General features: G+C 46.8%; 1 protein-coding gene across 5 annotated transcripts; it reads right to left on the bottom strand.

The window, feature by feature from the left end:
• Positions 1-5,495: 5,495 nt before the first annotated feature.
• ZNF20 (zinc finger protein 20) lies at positions 5,496-15,814 on the bottom strand. 5 transcript variants are annotated; one of them, XM_009193567.4, is made up of 4 exons: positions 14,435-15,814; positions 9,499-9,634; positions 9,230-9,290; positions 5,496-7,417 (listed from the first exon to the last, which is right to left on the bottom strand). In XM_009193567.4, exons 1-4 carry the CDS (start codon positions 14,435-14,437, stop codon positions 6,019-6,021), a joined length of 1,599 nt encoding a protein of 532 aa, XP_009191831.1. In that variant the 5' UTR covers positions 14,438-15,814; the 3' UTR covers positions 5,496-6,018. The 5 variants fall into 5 exon arrangements, with proteins under 5 accessions (XP_009191831.1, XP_003915014.1, XP_031515725.1 ...); XM_003914965.5 differs by having other exon boundaries at positions 9,499-9,625; positions 14,435-15,813; XM_031659865.1 differs by lacking the exon at positions 14,435-15,814 and adding an exon at positions 11,058-11,605.
• Positions 15,815-19,738: the final 3,924 nt, after the last annotated feature.

Here is a 19,738-nt window from a genome sequence, read left to right as displayed (position 1 = left end):
TTTATTTATTTATTTATTTTTGAGACAAGGTCTTGCTCTGTTGCCCAGGCTGGAGTGCAGTGGTGCAGTCTCAGCTTACTGCAATCTCCACCTCCCAGGTTCAAGCGATTCTCCTGCCTCAGCCTCCCGAGTAGCTGGCACTACAGGCACCCGCCACCAAGCCCGGCTAATGTTTTTTGTATTTTTAGTAGAGACGGGGTTTCACCATGTTAGCCAGGATGGTCTTGATCTCCTGCCCTCGTGATCCGTCCACCTTGGCCTCCCAGAATGCTGGGATAACAGGCATGAGCCACTGCACCCGGTCTACATGACTTAACTTTTTTACCTTGTTAAACAGAGAGCAATCAACCCTGTGAACCTTACGTTCCAGATTCTGACAAGTGTGTGGAAAAGATTCTATACACTAAATGAAATAGGAGTAATGGGTGAGAGAGTGTGCCATTGAGTTTCAAGTTGGGGTCGGGGGGGGAAAAAGAAGACAGTGTCTTGAGGTGGTGACATTTGTAATGCGATCTGAAATGATGTATTAGTATATGAAGTCGGGGGAGAGGATTCTGGAAAGATGGCAGAATAGGAAATATCAAGCAGAAACTATAGAAAGCCATTTTTGTGAACTGAGTTCCTCTACTGGGCTCTCAGAAACCAGACCTACCCCAATGATTAGGAAATTACACCTAGGCAATCGTCTTTGCCCCATACATTACAAAGAATGTTCAGTAAACAATGGCTTGAGAAATGAGCACAGTCCAATCTTTGGGTAAGCCAGTGCAGAGATGTAAAAAAAAAGACTGTCCTTGGCAAAGTTCTATGGACACATGATGTTTGAGGCGGTTCTGCATATCGTATGAGGACCTTATTGGAGTTCTTGTGTATCTCTGCCAAGAGAGTACTACACAGTAGAGGTCATTATTGCAGCTTCTGTGCCATTTATTTATATTGAGACACAGTCTTGTTCTTTCGCCAGGCTGGAGTGCAGTGGCACAATCTCAGCTCACTGCACTCTCTGCCTCCCGGGTTCAAGGGGTTCCTCTGCCTCAGCCTCCTGAGTAGCTGGGATTACAGGCATGTGCCACCATGCCTGGTTACTTTTTTGTATTTTAGTAGAGACGGGGTTTCACCATGTTGTCCAGGATGGTCTCAATCTCCTGACCTCATGATCCGCCCATCTCGGCCTCCCAAAGTGCCGAGATTACAGGCATGAGCCACTGCACCCAGCCACTTCTGTGCCATTTAATTGTTCACCAGTTGCCACAGGTCTATCTGTGTACACCTGAGTTGCTTGAGTGGTTCTCAACAAATGAATTTAACTTTCATTGTGGTGTTGAATTTTTGTGTATACCTTTTATTAATTATTTTGACCGTGGGCTGACCAATATCATGAGTAAAAGATTTAAAAGGCCTAGAGGAGTCAGGCATGTTGGCTCATGCCTGTAATCCCAGCACTTTGGGAGGCCGAGGCAGACAGACAGATCACTTGAGGCCAGGAGTTTGAGACCAGTCTGGCCAACATGGTGAAACCCCAATTCTACAAAAAACACAGAAATTAACTGGGCATGGTGATGCTCGTCTGTAGTGCCAGCTACTTGGGAGGCTGTGACATGAGACTTACTTGAATCTGGAAGCAGAGGTTGCAGTGAGCCGAGATCGTGCCACTGCAATTCAGCCTAGGCAACAGAGCGACACTCTGTCTCAAAAAAAAAAAAAAAAAAAAAAAAAAGGCCTATAGGTAGGAAGCAAAATGTAAATAATGAGAAAAACATATATCTTAAGTTCACATTTGAAATATGTAATTTTGGCCGGGCGTGGTGGCTCAAGCCTGTAATCACAGCACTTTGGGAGGCCGAGATGAGCGGATCACGAGGTCAGGAGATGGAGACCATCCTGGCTAACACGGTGAAACCCTGTACCTACTAAAGATACAAAAACTAGCGAGGCGTGGTGGGAAAAGCCTGTAGTCCCAGCTACCGGGAGGGCTGAGGCAGGAGAATGGCGTAAACCGGGAGAGCGAGACTTGCAGTGAGCTGGTCCAGCCACTGCTCCAGCCTGACAGGCCGAGACCAGTCTCAAAAAAAAAAAAAAAAAATCTGCGGCTCTGTAAGCCCAGGCTGGAGTGCAGTGGCTGGATCTCAGCTCACTGCAAGTTCCGCCCTCCCGAGGGTTTCACGCCATTCTCACCGCCAAGCCTCCCGAGTAGCTACGGGTTCACAGAGCCCGCCACCCTCATGGCTGGCGCATCTTTTAGTAGAGACAGAGGTTTCACTGTGAGTGCTCGATCTCGACCTTGATCCGCCCGCCTCGGCCTCCCAAAGTGCTGGGATTACAGAGCACGCGCCAAGCAGAAATGTAATTTAAGAAAAATTTGGTGATGCTGCAAATAAAACTGAGGATTGTAATTATAAAATTACAAGTTTTTCCTGAGAAAAAACACATTTTCAACCTAAGTACATTGATCTTAAAAGGATTTTTTCCTTTGCTTTTTGACCTTGCCTTGTGAAAAAGAGATGTAAAAATGAACCACGAATAGATTTCGAAAATACAAGAATTTTGGGCAGGCATGTGGTGGCTCCGCGTCTGTAATCCCAGCACTTTGGGAGGCCAGGCAGGTGGATCACATGAGGTCAGAAGTTTCAAGACCAGCCCTGGCCAACCGCAGTCGAAACCCTGTCTCTACTAAAATACAAAAATTGGCTGGACATGGTGGCTCAAGCCTGTAATCCCAGCACTTTGGGAGGCCGAGGCAGGCAGATCACAAGGTCAGGAGATGGAGACTGTCCTGGCTAACACAGTGAGACCCCATCTCTACCAAAAATACAAAAAAAATTAGCCAGGCGTGGTGGTGGGCGCCTGTAGTCCCAGCTACTCGGGAGGCTGAGGCAGGAGAATGGCCTGAACCTGGGAGGCCAGAGCTTGCAGTGAGCAGAATGCACCACTGCACTCCAGCCTGAGGCAGCTTGAGCAAGACTCCATCTAAAAAAAAGAAATTGCAGGCGCGGTGGCTCACGCCTGTAATCCAGCACTGGGAGGCGAGTGAGCGGATCCTGGAGTCAGGAGATCAGAGACCACAGTGAAACCCGTCTCTACTAAAAAAATACAAAAAATTAGCGAGTGGCGGTGTTGGGCGCCCTGTAGTCCCAGCTACTCAGGAGGCTGAGGCAGGAGAATGGCGTGAACCCGGGAAGTGAGGAGCTTGCAGTGAAGCCGAGATCAGCCACTGCACTCCAGCCTGGGCGACGCTCTGTGAGACTCCGTCTCAAAATTAGCCAGGTGTGGTGGTGGGGTGCCCGCGTTCCCAGCTACTTGGGAGGCTGAGGCAGGAGAATCACTTGACCCAGGAGGCAGAGGTTGGTGAGCCAAAAAGATCCAGCATACACTGTCCTTCAGCATGGGTGACAGGTGAGATTCTGTCTCAAAAAAAAAAAAAAAAAAATCGTAATGTCTCCACAAATCAAGGTATTTTCCATATATCATCACATAGTTAAGGTTTGGTCAGTCAGTGATTACTTCTATGTCTGCTGGGACCTGGGATTTTTACTCTAGGGAGACTCAAATAAGCTTTGTGAAGAAGCACCCATGATGCCTTGTAAAGAAATGACTGGATTCCATGCATGACTTTTCATGATGTCATTAACTTCACAGTATTAGCATAGGGGTTCCGCAGGCAGGTTTGCATCAACAGCATGTTACCAGAGAAAGAAAGACTTGATTGGAATAGTGATGCTGACTTTGTTCCATTAATGGACAGGAAATTCAGTTTTTCAAAAACAACTATAGGCACCATGGGACTCAGGTGATTTTTTTTTTTTTTTTTTTGGGGTTGAAGTGGTCACTCTGCCCAGGCTGGACTGCGGTGGCGATGCAGCTCACTGTAGCTCTGCCTCACCAGGTTCGCGCCATTCTGCCTGCGGCCTCCCAGAGTAGCTGGGACTACGGGCTCCGCCACCAGGCCCAGCTAATTTGTATGTATTTTGAGCCAGAGCAGGGTTTCCACCTGTTCGCCAGGATGGTCTTGATCTCCTGACCTCGCCACGCCTCAACTATGCTGGTCAGGCATGGCTCCCGCGCTGGCGACGCACGAAGGCAGATGCGGCGGCGGCTCGAGCTGGGTGCGTGGCGGATCTCAGCTCGCAGCCTCATACCCGGGTTCAATGCCATTCTCTGCCTCAGCTCCAGTAACTGAGACGGAAGTGCCCGCCACCTCGCCCGGCTTGATTTTTTGTGTTGCCAGAGGCGGGGTTTTCACTGGATTAGCTCAGGATGGTCTGGTCTTCTGTTCCGTGTTCGCCGATCTAAACCTCCCAAAAAGTACTAAGTTAAACAATAACTTGTATTTCAGGTGATTTTTAAACAAAGAATGCTAGCTGATTGCAGCTCATGTCTATAATCCCAGCACTTGGGGAGATGGAGACAGGAGAATCACATGATCCAGGAGTCAATGACCAGCCTGGGAAACAGGGAGACTCCATCTCTACAAAAAATAAATAAAATCATAGTATATACTTTGATAAGAAGTGAATTTATATATTTTAACTGAGGTATGTTATGGTTAACAATGTCCATAAATTATAGGGAATATGTCAGGATTTAGAGAATAGTATGGCAAAAACCAGTCCAGAAGTCTGATGGCTGGCCTTCCGTCACCAGAAGGCCGAGTCTTTTGCCCCTGAACAGGCACATGTCATACACCTGCAATGCGAGATGATGCTCCTCAGTGACCATGATGGATCAATACAAAAATAACTCATTCTTTAACCATGTCTCAAAATGTGACAGAAGAAAACACTTTAAATCACAAAGATACCCCAAATTTTGCTCTTCTCATGAATGTGACTACCTTGTAATTCTCATACATCTCACAGTCATCTATGGCTTTTGGTCATATTCATTACTACAGTATGTTACACCCTCTTTGACGACAGTTATGCCACTGGTGGTCTTTGGTCAGAAGTCACTCAAGAACATGAGATGACCTTTGGTGTTTAGAATAAATGAAAAGTCATGATCCAGATAAAAACTAAGAATATAAGCATGAAAAGTAAAATCTACATGAAGAAAAATATGCCTGACATCCACATGGCAACACTGACTCACAGTGTCCATGGGATAACATGGTAACACTATCAACTTGATCTAATACATGATGCTAATGGGATGTTATAATATAGCTTCTTAATTAAAAAATAATAATTGTTAGTATGCAGTTGTTATAAACAGTTAATAAGCTTATTTCTAAAATACATGAACAAAAGTCTTTGTTGCCAAGAAACCACATTAGTGTTTTTAGTCAGGTATACTCATACAAAGTTAAAAATGAAGTGAGACATTACATTCAGTTGTGATACGTTTCCTGATAAGAGCAAGGTGGCTCTTCTCACATAAAAGCCCTTGGTGAGACCAATCACTGCACAATGCAGCAGAGGAACAAGCTCCCATCTAGTTGGTTTAATCAAGAACAAGGTCACTATCCGTAGAAATAACAATGCTTGCAACACAAAGTAGACCTCTTAAACCAACTCAATCTATAGAGGAGTTGGGCATCAGGGAGTATTTCCAGCCATAACAACATTTATTAGTTCTCTGGTAAACACTTTAACATTTCTGAAGAAATAGCAAAGTGGGCATGTATCTTTAATGTGGAGCACCTGGGGACATCTCTGGAGACCTATAGCTCTGAGGAACAGAGACAAGTGATTTGGGGGATACTCTCGATTAACAAGTGAAAGAATCAGGAAAATGGGCTGGAAGCAGGTAGCCACACACCTCTCTCCCTGTGTGGTGCCTCTAATGTGTGACTGATGCCTTCCTTTTCTGTGCCTTTGAAATCTCATGCAAGATTGGCTATAGGTGAATTGTATTACAGAACCATCCAAGTCCTTCTAGATGTTATTGTCCTTTTGCAGGTCTCTCTTCTCAATTCAAAAGGCAGTTATCCAGAGGTCCTTTCACCACTCTCTTTTCTCGTGTTTCAAAGGAAGTGGGACAACAGAAAGCTTCTCCTATTTCTTCCACTAACAGGATTTCTCATATATTAATGGTATGAGTTCTTTCATGTTCTCGACATGAACTGGCACGAATAAAGGCTTTGCCACAGTGCTTGCATTGATAGGGTTTCTCTCCAGTGTGAGTCCTTTCATGATATCGAATGTAATTGGAAATAAAGGCCTTACCGCAGTGCTTACATTGATAGGGTTTCTCTCCAGTGTGAGTCCTTTCATGATATCGAATGGAACTGGAACAAGTGAAGGCTTTGCCACAGACCTTACACACATATGGCTTATCTCCAGTGTGTGTCCTTTCATGTATATGCAAGGAAGAGAAATACCTGAATGCTTTTCCGCATTGCTTACATTCATGGGGCTTCTCTCCAGTGTGCGTCCTTTCATGTATATGCAAGGAAGAAAAATACTTGAATACTTTTCCACATTCCTTACATTCATGGGGCTTCTCTCCACTGTGCATCCTTTCATGAATTTGAAGTTGTGAAGCACATCTAAAGCCTCTACCGCACTGCTTACATCCATAGGGTTTATCACCAGTGTGTGTCTTTTCATGCCTTTGAAGGTCCGAGGTACATCTGAAGGCTTTACCACATTGCCTACATTCATAGGGTTTCTCTCCAGTGTGAGTCCTTCCATGCTTTTGAAGGTGTGAGCCACATCTAAAGGCTTTCCCACATTGCTTACATTCATAGGGTTTCTCTCCAGTGTGAGTCATCTTATGATACTGAATGGAACTCAAAGAAATGAAGACTTTCCCACATTGCTTACACTCATAGGGTTTTTCTCCAGCGTGAGACCTTTTATGTCTACGAATTTCACTAGGAAAACTGAATGCATTCCCACATTCCTTACATGCATCAGCCTTCACTCCTGTGTGAGTTCTTTCATGTATTGGAAGGGTAGTGGAACGAGTAAAGGCCTTACCACACTGTTTACACTCATATGGTTTCACAGCAGTGTGAATTCGTTCATGGATAAGACATAAACTGAGAAAAAAGAAAGCGTTCCCACAAAACTTACATTTATAAGGTCCATCTTCACGGCGCATCACCTTGTGTCTTTGAATGCATGAATGGGAAATGAAGGTTTCCGCACATTCTTTACCATCATAGGGTTTCTCTTTAGTGCAAGCTTCATCATGTGATTGAAAGGAGTCAAGATAACTGAAGGCTTTCTTACATTCCTTATTTCTATATGGATTCTCTCCATATTCCTGATACTCAGAAGACTTGTGTCCAGTGTCAGCTCTGATGTGCCTATTAAGAGATGAGTGACCCACGCCAACTTCTCCACACACACTGCTTTCACACGGTATTACTTCAGGAAGAGTTTTCTTGTTCAGCATGTCATCTGCAATCTGGTTGAAGCTTTCTCCACAGTGATGACTTTCTTTGCTTTCAAAGAGTTTCTCTCTCATAAGACTTCAGTGAAAAATGAGAAGCATATTATTAACGGTTTGATTAAAAGTGACGTATAGGGCCGGGCACAGTGGCTCACGCCTTTGAGAGGCTGAGGTGGGCGGATCACCTGAGGTCATGAGTTCGAGACCATCCTGGCCAACATGGTGAAACCCCGTCTCTACTAAAAATGCAAAAATTAGCCGGGCACGGTGGCAGGTGCCTGTAATCCCAGTTACTCGGGAGGCTGAGGTGGGAGAATCGCTTGAACCCCAGAGACAGAGGTTGCAGTGAGCTGAGATAGTGCCATTGTGCTCCAGCCTGGGTGACAAGTGCAAAACTCTGTCTCAAAAAAAAAAAAAACGATCTATATTGGCTGGGTGCAGTGTGTCACACCTGTAATCTCAGCACTATGGGAGGCTGAGGCGGGCAGATGGCTTGAGGCCAGGAGTTTGAGATCATCCTGGCCAACATGGCAAAACCCTGTCTCTACTAAAAATACAAAAATTGGCTGGGTGTGACGGCATGCGCTTGTAATCCCAACTACTTGGGATGCTAAGGCACAAGAATACCTCGAACCCAAGCAGTGGCAGCTGCAGTGAGCTGAAACCACACCACTCCACTCCAGCCTGGGAGACAGAGCGAGACTCTTGTCTCAAAAAAGAAGACAAAAATCATGATTTATATTCATTAACAAGTATTGCACTTGCATTTTTAACACTGCCCGGCAAAGTGTCAGCTTTCTGCTCTGTCTGAATTGTTTGAATATTAATGAACCATATGCTCTGCAAGATGGTCTGGGTATATATATTTTTTAAAAATTAGTTTTTCTATGGGACTTCATAATCCTATCTTCAAGTAAACTATTTTACAAATACTAAACATGTGCATCTTTTTTTTTGAGCTGGGGTCACAACTCACCCTGTTGTCCAAATTGGAGTGCAGTGATACCATCATGGCTCACTGCAGCCTCAACCTCCTGGCCTCCAGCAATCCTTTGGTCTGAACGCCCCAAAGGACTGGGATTTTGGTTATGAGCAACAGTGCCCAGCCCAGCCTATGTTACATTTAAACATATGTTTTTAGGAAAACTTTCTATGAATACATAAATTTGATACTGGGTTTATTTCTTTTGCTTTTTTTTTTTTTTTTGAGATGGAGTCTCACTCTATCGCCCAGGCTTGAGTGCAGTGGCGTGATCTCGGCTCACTGCAAGCTCTGCCTCCTGGGTTCACGCCATTCTCCTGCCTAGCCTCCCGACTAGCTGGGACTACAGGCGCCTGCCACCACGCCTGGGTAATTTTTGTATTTTTATTTTTATTTTTAGTTTTTATTTATTTATTTTTGAGACTGAGTCTCGCTCTGTCGCCCAGGCTGGAGTGCAGTGGCCGGATCTCAGCTCACTGCAAGCTCCGCCTCCCGGGTTCACGCCATTCTCCTGCCTCAGCCTCCCGAGTAGCTGAGACTACAGGCGCCCGCCACCTCGCCCGGCTAGTTTTTTGTATTTTTAGTAGAGACGGGGTTTCACCGTGTTAGCCAGGTTGGTCTTGATCTTGTGACCTCATGATCCGCTCGTCTCAGCCTCCCAAAGTGCTGGGATTACAGGCTTGAGCCACTGCGCCCGGCAATTTTTGTATTTTTAGTAGAGGCGGGGTTTCACCGTGTTAGCCAGGATGGTCTTGATCTCCTGACCTCGTGATCCACCTGCCTTGGCCTCCCAAAGTGCTGGGATTACAGGTGTGAGACACTGTACCCGGCTCTTTTGCTTCTTTTTAATATTTTCTCACATTTTAAGATTTTCTAGAGGCATTGTCTTGTCTTGTGAGACAAAATTACCTTAGATTTCTCCTGGGATTTTTGTACTTATCTTCCATGTTCTGAATTTTCCATGTTTTTCCTAAAACACAGACCCAGAGAAAACACAGATCCAGAATTAGTATGAATTTATTTTAAAATAATTAGATTCTGTATTCATGGTACATGGTAGCCATGTCTGATTTATTCATCAAAGTATTTTCTGTCCATGTTCCAAATCAATGAACAGCATTGATGAGCTAGAAACATTTGTTCTCTAATTCACTGGGAAGTAATATTGTCATTCTTACCTACAGAGGTCAGGTTCTTGAAGGTTTCCTGCATAACATCCCTGTAGAGATTCTTCTGGGAAGGATCCAGCAAAGCCCACTCTTCCTGGGTGAAGCTCACAGCCACATCCTCAAAGGCCACAGAATCCTGAAACATCTCACACATGTAAAGGAGGACAGGTAAGACTAACAGCCCTGGAGGCTTATTCTTTATTCCTAAGAAGTTCCCATGATACTGTGGACTCCAAACATTTATCCCATGACTTGGTCATCACAACTCTTACTTTCTGTCTATACTCATGTTCTCCCACAAACCAAGCCTTTTTTTGTTAAGAGAGAGGGTCTTCGGCCAGGCGCGGTGGCTCACGCCTGTAATCCCAGCACTCTGGGAGGCTGAGGCAGGCAGATCACCTGAGGTCAGGAGTTTGAGACCAGCCTGGCCAACATGGAGAAACCCCGTCTCTACTAAAAATATAAAAATCAGCCAGGCATGGTGGTGGGCGCCAGCTACTCGAGAGGCTGAGGTAGGAGAAGGGCTTGAACCCAGGAGGTAGAGGTTGCAGTGGGCTGAGACTGCGTCATTGTACTACAGCCTGGGCAACAAGAGCGAAACTCTGTCTTGAAAAAAAAAATAATAAAATAAAATAAATAAAATCTATACTAATCAAGAGAAAATGGTATTAACAGATAGAAAGATAGACTAATAGAAAACAGCAGATTCTGAAAACAGTGAAACCATGACAAAGCAGGTATCACCAGCCAATTATGCAAGTGGTCCTCACTTAACAGGGACAAGGACAGATGGTTATCTACAGGAGAACAAACAATCTTTGGCCCATCATCTCCACATGAATTACTTTTAGAGTTGCCTGTTATCTTGAGTTCTTATGTCACCTTACCATGCATTTTCATTATGGGTTTCACTTTCTTATAACGGAAGAAACCTGCACTCAAGCCGGGTGTAGTGGCTCACACCTGTAATCCCAGCACTTTGGGAGGCCAAGGCAGGCCGATCACTTCAGGTGAGGAGTCTGGTAAAGAGTCTGGCGAATATGGTGAAACTCCCTCTCTACTAAAAAGTACAAAAATTAGCCGGGTGTGTGCGTGCCTGTAATCCTAGCTACTCGGGAGGCTGAGGCAGGAGAATTGCTTGAACCCGGGAAGCGGCGGTTGCAGAGAGCTGAGAGAGTGCCACTTCACTCCAGCCTGGGCGACAAAGGAAAACTGTCGCAGAAAAAAAAAAGAAGAAGAAGAAGAAAAAGAAAGCTGCACTCGACCTCAACAGTTCCCAGTTCTCCACCTCCTCCCAGTTCCTGCATGTGCTTAACCCACATATGTGACTTCCATGGCTGCCTCCTGGTGACCACCTCACTGTGGAACAGCTTCATACATCAACTTGACTTGCCCCACTTACCCTTACAACCACATGGATGGCATAGACCACTTCTTAATCAGAGCCTGACTTCACAGAACTAGCACCTGCTTGCTCTAAATCTACCAGAAACAACTCCCTGAGAGAAACCTCCTTGGACCCCAAGAAAAACTCTGGCCTAAAGGTCCCTGTCTGTCTTTCTCCCCACCTGCTGGCTGAATCTGCATCCTGGATGTTCCCCTCACTCTGTGTTGCCCTGCAAGGCATGCTGCCCTCATCTCTCTGGGATTGTGAGGAATGCACTGTTATGTCATGGCTTTGTTGAGATGACTCTGCTGTGACTCACCTAACCTACACCTCTCTCTTAATAGCAACATCCAACTGGCTGACCAGCTATGTGTCTCCAAGTAATGGAAGCTGGGACTGGGGGAGAAAAACTGAGCATCCCAAGGGGTTGGCTATCTAGATGAAGAGTGTACCAGGAGTCTCCTCCCATGTGGGAAATTCAGCTGCTCCTTTGGGAGGCCCCATACCCTCCTCTGGGAGGATTGACCCAGGGGCTGATATTCAATAGGCCAGGAGGGATGGAAGCTGTGGGCATTTTGGCTCAGCCCCAGACGGTTCTGAAACCCAGGACCAGGAAAAGATAGATTGGGACTCCTGAAGACACATCACCCTTTAAAGTTTTCAAAAAGGAAACAGGCCAGGCGTGGTGGCTCACGCCTGTAATCCCAGCACTTTGGAAGGCTGAGTCGAGCAGATCATTTGAGGTCAGGAGTTCAAGACCAGCCTGACCAACATGGTGAAAACCCATCTCTACTAAAAATACAAAAAAATTAGCCGGCTGTGGTGGCGCATACCTGTAAACCCAGCTGCTCAGGAGGCTGAGGGCAGGAGAATCACCTGAACCTGGGAAGCGGAGGTTGCAGTGAGCCAAGACCGCGCCACTTCACTCTAGCCTAGGCGACAGAGTGAGACTCTGTCTCAAAAAAAAAACCAAAACAAACAAACAAAAAAGGAAACAACCCAAAGACATTCTGAGATGGTGTCTGTGCCTTACAAGATAAGAGGAGAGGAACAGGGGTTTTTCACTGGAGTATCAAGTTGTTATTCTCTATTTTCCTGTTAACGTGAAATGTTCAGAAACAGAACACAAATATTTTAAAAACAGTCATCCATGACCTTGTGAAAAGATGACAAACCACTAAAATACTGCATCTATGTGAAAGAAAGGATGAAGAAATATACTATACAATAAAGAAAGTTGATACAGGAGGCTGAGGCAGGAGACTCGCTTGAACCCAGGAGGCGGAGGTTGCAATGAGGAGAGATGGTGCCATTGCATTCCAGCCTGGGCAACAAGAGTGAAACTCTGTCTCAAAAAAAAAAAAAAAAGAAAGTTGATAATACTGTGAGTTGGAGAAGGGGAGTTAATTTTTGGAGATGCAGGAAAGTAATTGAACATTTAAGATGTTACTGCAAACCACTGAAGAGTTAAGTGGGGTAGCAGGGTGAAGGATTTGAGACCCTGCATCCCATAGATTAGGAAAATGCAGGAGGAAGCCAGTCCCTATAGGTAGTGGGAACAAATTTAAAGCAGCAGCAATTAGATTGAAGTGTGTTTAGTGCCATAAGGCAATTACCTATGACACATATGAGGCTGGTGGGAGCCGTTTGAGTCCCAGTACTTTTAGAGGTGTCGAGATCAGGGACGATGAGATGGACATCTTGAAGCACATCAGAAACCCCGCCTCTACTAAGAAATACAGAGGGAGCCAGTCCCAGCTACTCGAGGCTGAGGCCGAGAATGGCGTGGACTCAGGAGGTGCAGAATCTTGTAGTGAGCTGAGATCCGCCACTGCACTTAGCTCAGGACAGAGCAGACTGGCTCAAAAAAAAAAGGACACCAAAATCAAACTCAAGTTGAGGCAGGAAAATAGGGTCTGCAGGCAGGGAACATAAGGCCTATTCACACTTCAGCTATGAAAGGAAATACCACTCCATAGGGCTTAAGCCAAGTAAATGATTTTTTTTTTTTTTTTGAGACGGAGTCTCATTTGTCGCCCAGGCTGGGAGTGCTGCATGATCTCAGCTCACTGCAAGCTCCGGGCCCCGGTTTATACCATTGTCCTGCCTCAGCCTCCGAGCAGCTGGGACTACAGGCTTCCGCCACCTCGCCTCGCTAGGTTTTTTGTATTTTTTAGTAGAGACGGGTTTCACCGTTAGCTGGTGATGGATGGATCTCCTGACCTCGATCTGCCCGCTTCGCCTCCCAAAGTGCTGGGATTACAGGCTGAGCCAGCCGCTACCTCGCCAGTAAATGATTTTATAACTTTACTTCACTTTCTCCTTTGACATAGGGCATAAATTCTAAGTAACCAATGGAATCCTCCAGGGGTAAACTCCCAAAATTTGGCATGGCTCTTGAGCCCCTGTGCTCAGCCCTCACAGACACTGTGGGAGCAACCTTCATTCCTTCCTTGTTTTATGCTGGTCCAATTCCTTGTCTAAGACGCCAAGAACCTGACACCCTCCACACCGCTAACAAAATGCAATTCTTTCTTAAAGTTTTTTGGTAACAAACCAAAAGTCATGATTGCTTTATTCATGAATCGCTATTGTCTAAACTCTTTTAATTTTTTTTTTCTTTTTTCTTTTTTTGAGACTTGAGCCCCGCCTGTCGCCTCCAGGTTGGAGTGCAGTGGCTGACCGCCTCACTGCAACCTTGGTCTCCTGTTCCTGTGGATTCTCTTGTTTCAGCCTCCGAGTAGCTGGGACTACAGCATGCCCCGCCACCACACCCTGCTAATTTTTGTATTTTTAGTAGAGAGGGGTTTCACCTGTTAGCCAGGATGGTCTCGATCTCCTGACCTCGCGGATCCGGCCTTCGGCCTCCCAAAGTGCCGGACTACAGGCTGGGCCAATCACACCGCCCAAACTCTTTAATCCTTTTTTTTTTTTTGAGGCGGAGTCTCGGGCTCTGTCGCCCAGGCTGAGTGCAGGGCGGGATCTCGGCTCACTGCAAGCTCCTCGGCCTCCCGGGTTCCCGCCATTCTCCTGCCTCAGCCTCCCGAGTAGCTGGGACTACAGGCGCCGCCACCACGCCCGGCTAATTTTTTGTATTTTTAGTAGAGACGGGGTTTCACCGTGTTAGCCAGGATGGTCTCGATCTCCTGACCTCGTGATCCGCCCGTCTCGGCCTCCCAAAGTGCTGGGATTACAGGCTTGAGCCACCGCGCCCGGCCAACTCTTTAACTTTTAACAGAAAAAACCCCGCGGGATTCCCCCATGACCCTCCCGTGGTCCCCGCAGAATCGGGGGCTGTGGGCGCGGAGCTGCCCAGAGAGGGCTCCGGGGCCAGGACCCACAGTCGCCCGCGCACGAACAGGACAGGACGCCCGGGGTCCTGGCTGCCGGCCCAGCCACACCCTGCGGCCCAGGGGACGGAGGGACAGGCTGAGACAGAGGGATTCGGGTCCCAGATGCAGGAGGCGCCATGAGGAGACCCGGGTTCCGCCACAGCCGCTTCAGGCCGGTTTCACCCAGCCCCTCCCCCGTCTGGGGACTCCGGCCCCACACACTCACCATTTCCCGGCTTCCGGGTGTCCTGGGGTCCTCTCTAGGGCTCCCGTGAATAGTGCAGGTCACAGTGCAGGTGGCAGAGAGACAGAAGTGGCGAAGGGACCCGGGCCTCTCCAGGTAGGAAATCTAGTATCCCGACAACAATCTGCACAGCATCAAAAGTGGAAGCCGGAATGGGCCTCCTCCTTCCGGCTGGACAGTTGGCCAGGCCCTGCCCCAGCGCTTCTGATTGGGCAAGGTGCAAGGCCCCGCCCCCTCAGAACTGAGTGACGGCACAAGCCCTGGGTAACGGGCCCTGCGGAGCCCGACTGATCAGTTCTAGCCATAGCTTCTCTCTAAGGGACAACTCTCTCCTTGAGCCCTGATCATTGGATATTTTTTCAGCCAAATTTGCTCCTGATTTTTAGACAGGGCACTGTCTTCTTCCTCATTAAATAGGCTGTCCGTGCTTCCTCGTCCTGCACAGGGTCCTAAGTGTGTGCAGGGAATTCCAGACTCAGTGTCCAACGGAGCGATCTGCTGACCTCAGAGCAGGAAGGGGTGCCCAGACTAGGCCAGACACGACTGCACCAGGAAGGAGGGGCAGTTGTCCTTCAGGGGTCCGGAATTAGGGATGAGACATGAGACATGGCCAAGGCTTTCACATATCTCACCCCACCTCACAGTGTGGAAACGCTCCCTCCTTCCAGACCTTCATCTTCATCGGCAGAAAACTCTCACTTGGTGATTTTAAGCTTCTGACCTAAATAAACTGTCAACTTCATAAGCCCCTTCTCCAGGAGAGGTCCCAAACAGTTCTTTCCCTGAACTTGATCTTCACAGATTTTCTTCAGATATGCAAATTAGTCTGACCCCAGGGACCCTTTGCATGTCAAACCCAAAGCACTGCTCCTGAAAACGGCCCCAGATTCCAGATGTACAGCCGCAGAAAGACAAAACCCCTGAAGTGCACCTGCACGTGGGTCTCCTGCTTTCCAGGGCGCTGCAGCGTGTCAGAACCCACACTCTTTCTGGATCTGCTCTGAACAGCTGCAAGCCACCTGTAGGAGGGCGGCTGCCCAGGAAGCATCCAGGAGAGCTCCACATCCCTCCTTGGCAGGATCCATACTGGCCTCAGCGTCCAGTCCCTGGCGTTGGTCTCTGCTGCCCCCTGCAGGCTATTCACCTGCTTCTCACATCACCAGTTTCCATGAGACAAACATCCTCAACCCCACTGCGAGAATAACACAGGAGCAGAGCCCTCCTCCGGTGTGTATGTATAAAGTCGAGGAGGAAGCGTCTAAGATTATTTAACTGCATGACAGTGAGGCAGTAGTGGCCGGGCGCTGTGGCTCAAGCCTGTAATCCCAGCACTTTGGGAGGCCGAGGTGGGTGGATCACCTGAGATCAGGAGTTGGAGACCAGCGTGGCCAACATGGTGAAATCCCATTTCTACTAAAAATAAAAAAATTAGCCGGGTGTGGTAGTGCATACCTGTAATCCCAGCCACTTGGGAGGCTGATACATTAGAATCGTTTGTATCAAAGAGGCTGAGGTTCCAGTAGAGCCGAGATTGCACCACTGCACTCCAGCCTGGGCAATGGAGTGAGACTCCGTCTCAGAACAAAACAAAAAAACATACAAATGTTTAGTCATGTTACTTATTTCTGGTTTCCAGCCTGACTTTGTAACATTCCTGACTCTGGGACTCTGCACTCTCCAGAAATATGCTTTGAAGAAAAAACAAGATACAGCACAGGGCCCACTTGTCTCTTATAAACTGTAAACTAAAATACTGCATAGCAGCCGTCTGTCAGAACTGCTTTCAGGCTATTGTCCTCAGTCAATCCTAAATCAAACTCACTTTCTTTAACAAATTTAATTTTTTTTCTTCAGTCAATATGAGTAATCTAAAACACATAGACAGAAGAATCTCTTTATTATCATCTTTCTACCAAGTCAACATCAGGCATTAAAAAAATGTAAAACAGTGAAAACCATCCTTCTCTGATGCATCATAGACCCAGAATCTGCCGGTCACCAACACTTATTTTCATTTTCTCTAGTACAGCCAACTTTTATCAGAGAGATATCATAGAGGCATATTTAAGAGAGTATGATATTTTGTGTTTTATGAATTTTAGAGTTGGTTTTTTTTGTTTGTTTTTTTTTTTTGAGACGGAGTCTGGCTCTGTCGCCCAGGCTGGAGTGCAGTGGCTGGATCTCAGCTCACTGCAAGCTCCGCCTCCCGGGTTCACGCCATTCTCCTGCCTCAGCCTCCCGAGTAGCTGGGACTACAGGCGCCCGCCACGTTTTTTGTATTTTTTAGTAGAGACGGGGTTTCACCGTGTTAGCCAGGATGGTCTCGATCTCTTGACCTCATGATCCGCCCATCTCGGCCTCCCAAAGTGCTGGGATTACAGGCTTGAGCCACCGCGCCCGGCCTAGAGTTGGTTTTTTTGTTTTGAACTTTTATTTGCATTTTCTTTTGGCTGAATTTCTTTGTCTCTTAAGTTTATGTTTCTTCTGGGGTATCTTTTTCTTCCATGCAGCCTCCTCTTCTGCTTTTGGAACAGTGTGTTTCTTTTCACTAAGCATCATCTGGATGTGGCAGGGGAATCTGTGGATGGGTTCATCTGCCCATGAGTTCTGTTAAGTCAGGTGGTACATTATGGGTGCCTTGTTCCCTGGATGTGCTCAACAACCAGGGAATCTACATCTATACCCTTAAGTTCGGCATAACTCTGTACTTGTAAGCAAATTTCAGTACCTTTTTTTGGACAACTGATGGTGAGTTCAACCCCAGTGTTTGTCTTGGGTACAGCTACCAACTCCATTTTCTAAGACTGAAATGGCACACATAATTTCTGTAAAAGAAAATATTTCAGATACTTGGTGGCTTTTCATATAAGCATACCTGTGATGGCCTGAGCACCTTCACAGTTCTTACAGTGAACATGAGGGTTTCATCCTTCTAACATGCACGAGTTTGTGGGATTTTCTGGGTCATAGCGAATAATGTTCACAGATCAACTTAGGCCACACAAGAGGACAGGTTTTCTTTGGTCTTTAAAAGGAGCTGATTAAAGGAAAAAAAAAAAGTGGAAGCCAGGCACAGCAGCTGGCACCTGTAGTGATAGCTACTTGGCAGGCTGAGGTAGGAGGATTGTTGAGCCCAGGAATATGAAGCTCTAGTGCACTAAGATCACACCTGTGAATACCACTGCACTCCAGCTGGGTGCACACAGCAAGACCAAGTCTCTAAAAAAAATTAAATAAAATAAAAAAGAAAAATGTTTGTCATTAGAAAAAAAGGTTTTGATTTATGACATTCATTAAAGAAAAAAGTACTTTGAAAAGAGATTAGGGCCAGGCGTGGTGGCTCATGCCTATAATCCCGGCACTTTGGGAACCTGAGGTGGGCATATCATGAGGTCAAGAGTTCGAGACCATCCTGGCCAACATGGTGAAACCCCATCTCTACTAAAAATACAAAAATTAGCTGGGCATGGTGGCACATGCCTCTAGTCCCAGCTACTCAGAAGGCTGAGGCAGGAGAATCGCTTGAACCTGGGAGGCGGAGGTTGCAGTGAGCCGAGATTGGGCCACTGCACTCCAGCCTGGCCACAGAGCAAGACTCTGTCTCAAAAAAAGAAAAGAAAAAAAAAAAAGAGAGAGAGAGATTAGGCCTGGTGCAGTAGCTCACACCTATAATCCCAGCACTTGGGAGGCCAAGGCAGATGGATCACTTGAGGTCAGGAGTTCAAGACCAGCTTGGCCAACATGGAGAAACCCATCTCTACTAAAAATACAAAAATGACCAGGCGCAGTGGCTCACCCCTATAATCCCAGCACTTTGGGAGGTCAAGGCAGGTGGATCACCTGAGGTCAGAAGTTCAAGACCAGCCTGGTCAACATGGTGAAACCCTGTCTCTACTAAAAATACAAAAATTAGCGGGGTGTGGTGGCACACGCCTGTAGTCCCAGCTGCTCAGGAGGCTGAGACAGCAGAATCACTTGAAACCGGGAGGTGGGGGCTGCAGTGAGCCAAGAGCACACCACTGCACTCCAGCCTGGAGTGAGACTATGTCTCAAAAAAAAAAAAAAAAAAAAAAGATTAGAAGGCGGGAAAAAGATTAGAAGGCCAGGTGCAGTGGCTCACACCTGTAATCCCAGCACTTTGGGAGACCCTGATGTGGATCACTTGAGGTCAGGAGTTTAAGACCAGCCTGACCAACATAGTGAAATCCTGTCTCTACTAAAAATATAAAAAATTAGGCCGGGCGCGGTGGCTCAAGCCTCTAATCCCAGCACTTTGGGAGGCCGAGGCGGGTGGATCACGAGGTCAGGAGATCGAGACTATCCTGGCTAACATGGTGAAACCCCGTCTCTACTAAAAATACAAAAAAAAAAAAAAACTAGCAGGGCGTGATGGCGGGCGCCTGTAGTCCCAGCTACTTGGGAGGCTGAGGCGGGAGAATGGCGTGAACCCAGGAGGCGGAGCTTGCAGTAAGCCGAGATCACGCCACTGCACTCCAGCCTGGGAGACACAGCGAGACTCCGTCTCAAAAAAAAAAAAAAAAAAAATTAGCCTGGCGTGGTGGTGGGTGCCCATAATCCCAACTACCTGGGAAGCCAGGAGGTGGAAGTTGCACTGAGCCAAGATCGCACCACCACACTCCAGCCTGGGCAACAGAGTGAGACTCTGTCTCAAAAAAAAGAAAAAAAAAAAGAGGTTAGAGGCTGGGCATCATGGCTCATGCCTGTAAAGCCAGCCACTTGGGAGGCAGAGGTTGTGGTGGGCTGAGAATGTGCCACTGCACTCCAGCCTGGGTGACAGAACCAGACTCCGTCTCAAAAAAAAAAAAAAAAAAAAGAAAACTAATGAGAAGGAATGGCATAAAATACGTAGTGTACCCAATAGCCAGCCATTTATTATAGGATATTTTTGAATAGGAACTTTAGCCTTTTGTTTTGATAGAGGTCTTTCTGAGGCAGTGAGTCTGACAATGACACTTCTGTTATCCCTTCAGTGAGTTTCTTAAAATGAGGGCTTGACACTTAGATATTGGGCTTTCAACAGGAGGGAACAGATTTTTCTGACCTTTCTGTATATATACACCTGCCATTTTGCTGGGCTAACCTTATTATTATTATTATTTTGAGACGGAGTCTCACTCTGTCACCCAGGCTGGAGTGCAGTGGCATAATCTTAGCTCACTGCAACCTCTGCCTCCTGTGTTCAAGCGATTCTCCTCCCTCAGCCTCCTGAGTAGCTGGGACTACAGGCGTGTGCCACCACACCTGGCTAATTTTTGTATTTTTTAA

This window comes from Papio anubis, chromosome 20 (genome assembly GCF_008728515.1).
Source record: "Papio anubis isolate 15944 chromosome 20, Panubis1.0, whole genome shotgun sequence".
Classification (NCBI taxonomy): Eukaryota; Metazoa; Chordata; class Mammalia; order Primates; family Cercopithecidae; genus Papio; species Papio anubis.
This window is presented reverse-complemented; position numbering and strand designations above follow the sequence as displayed.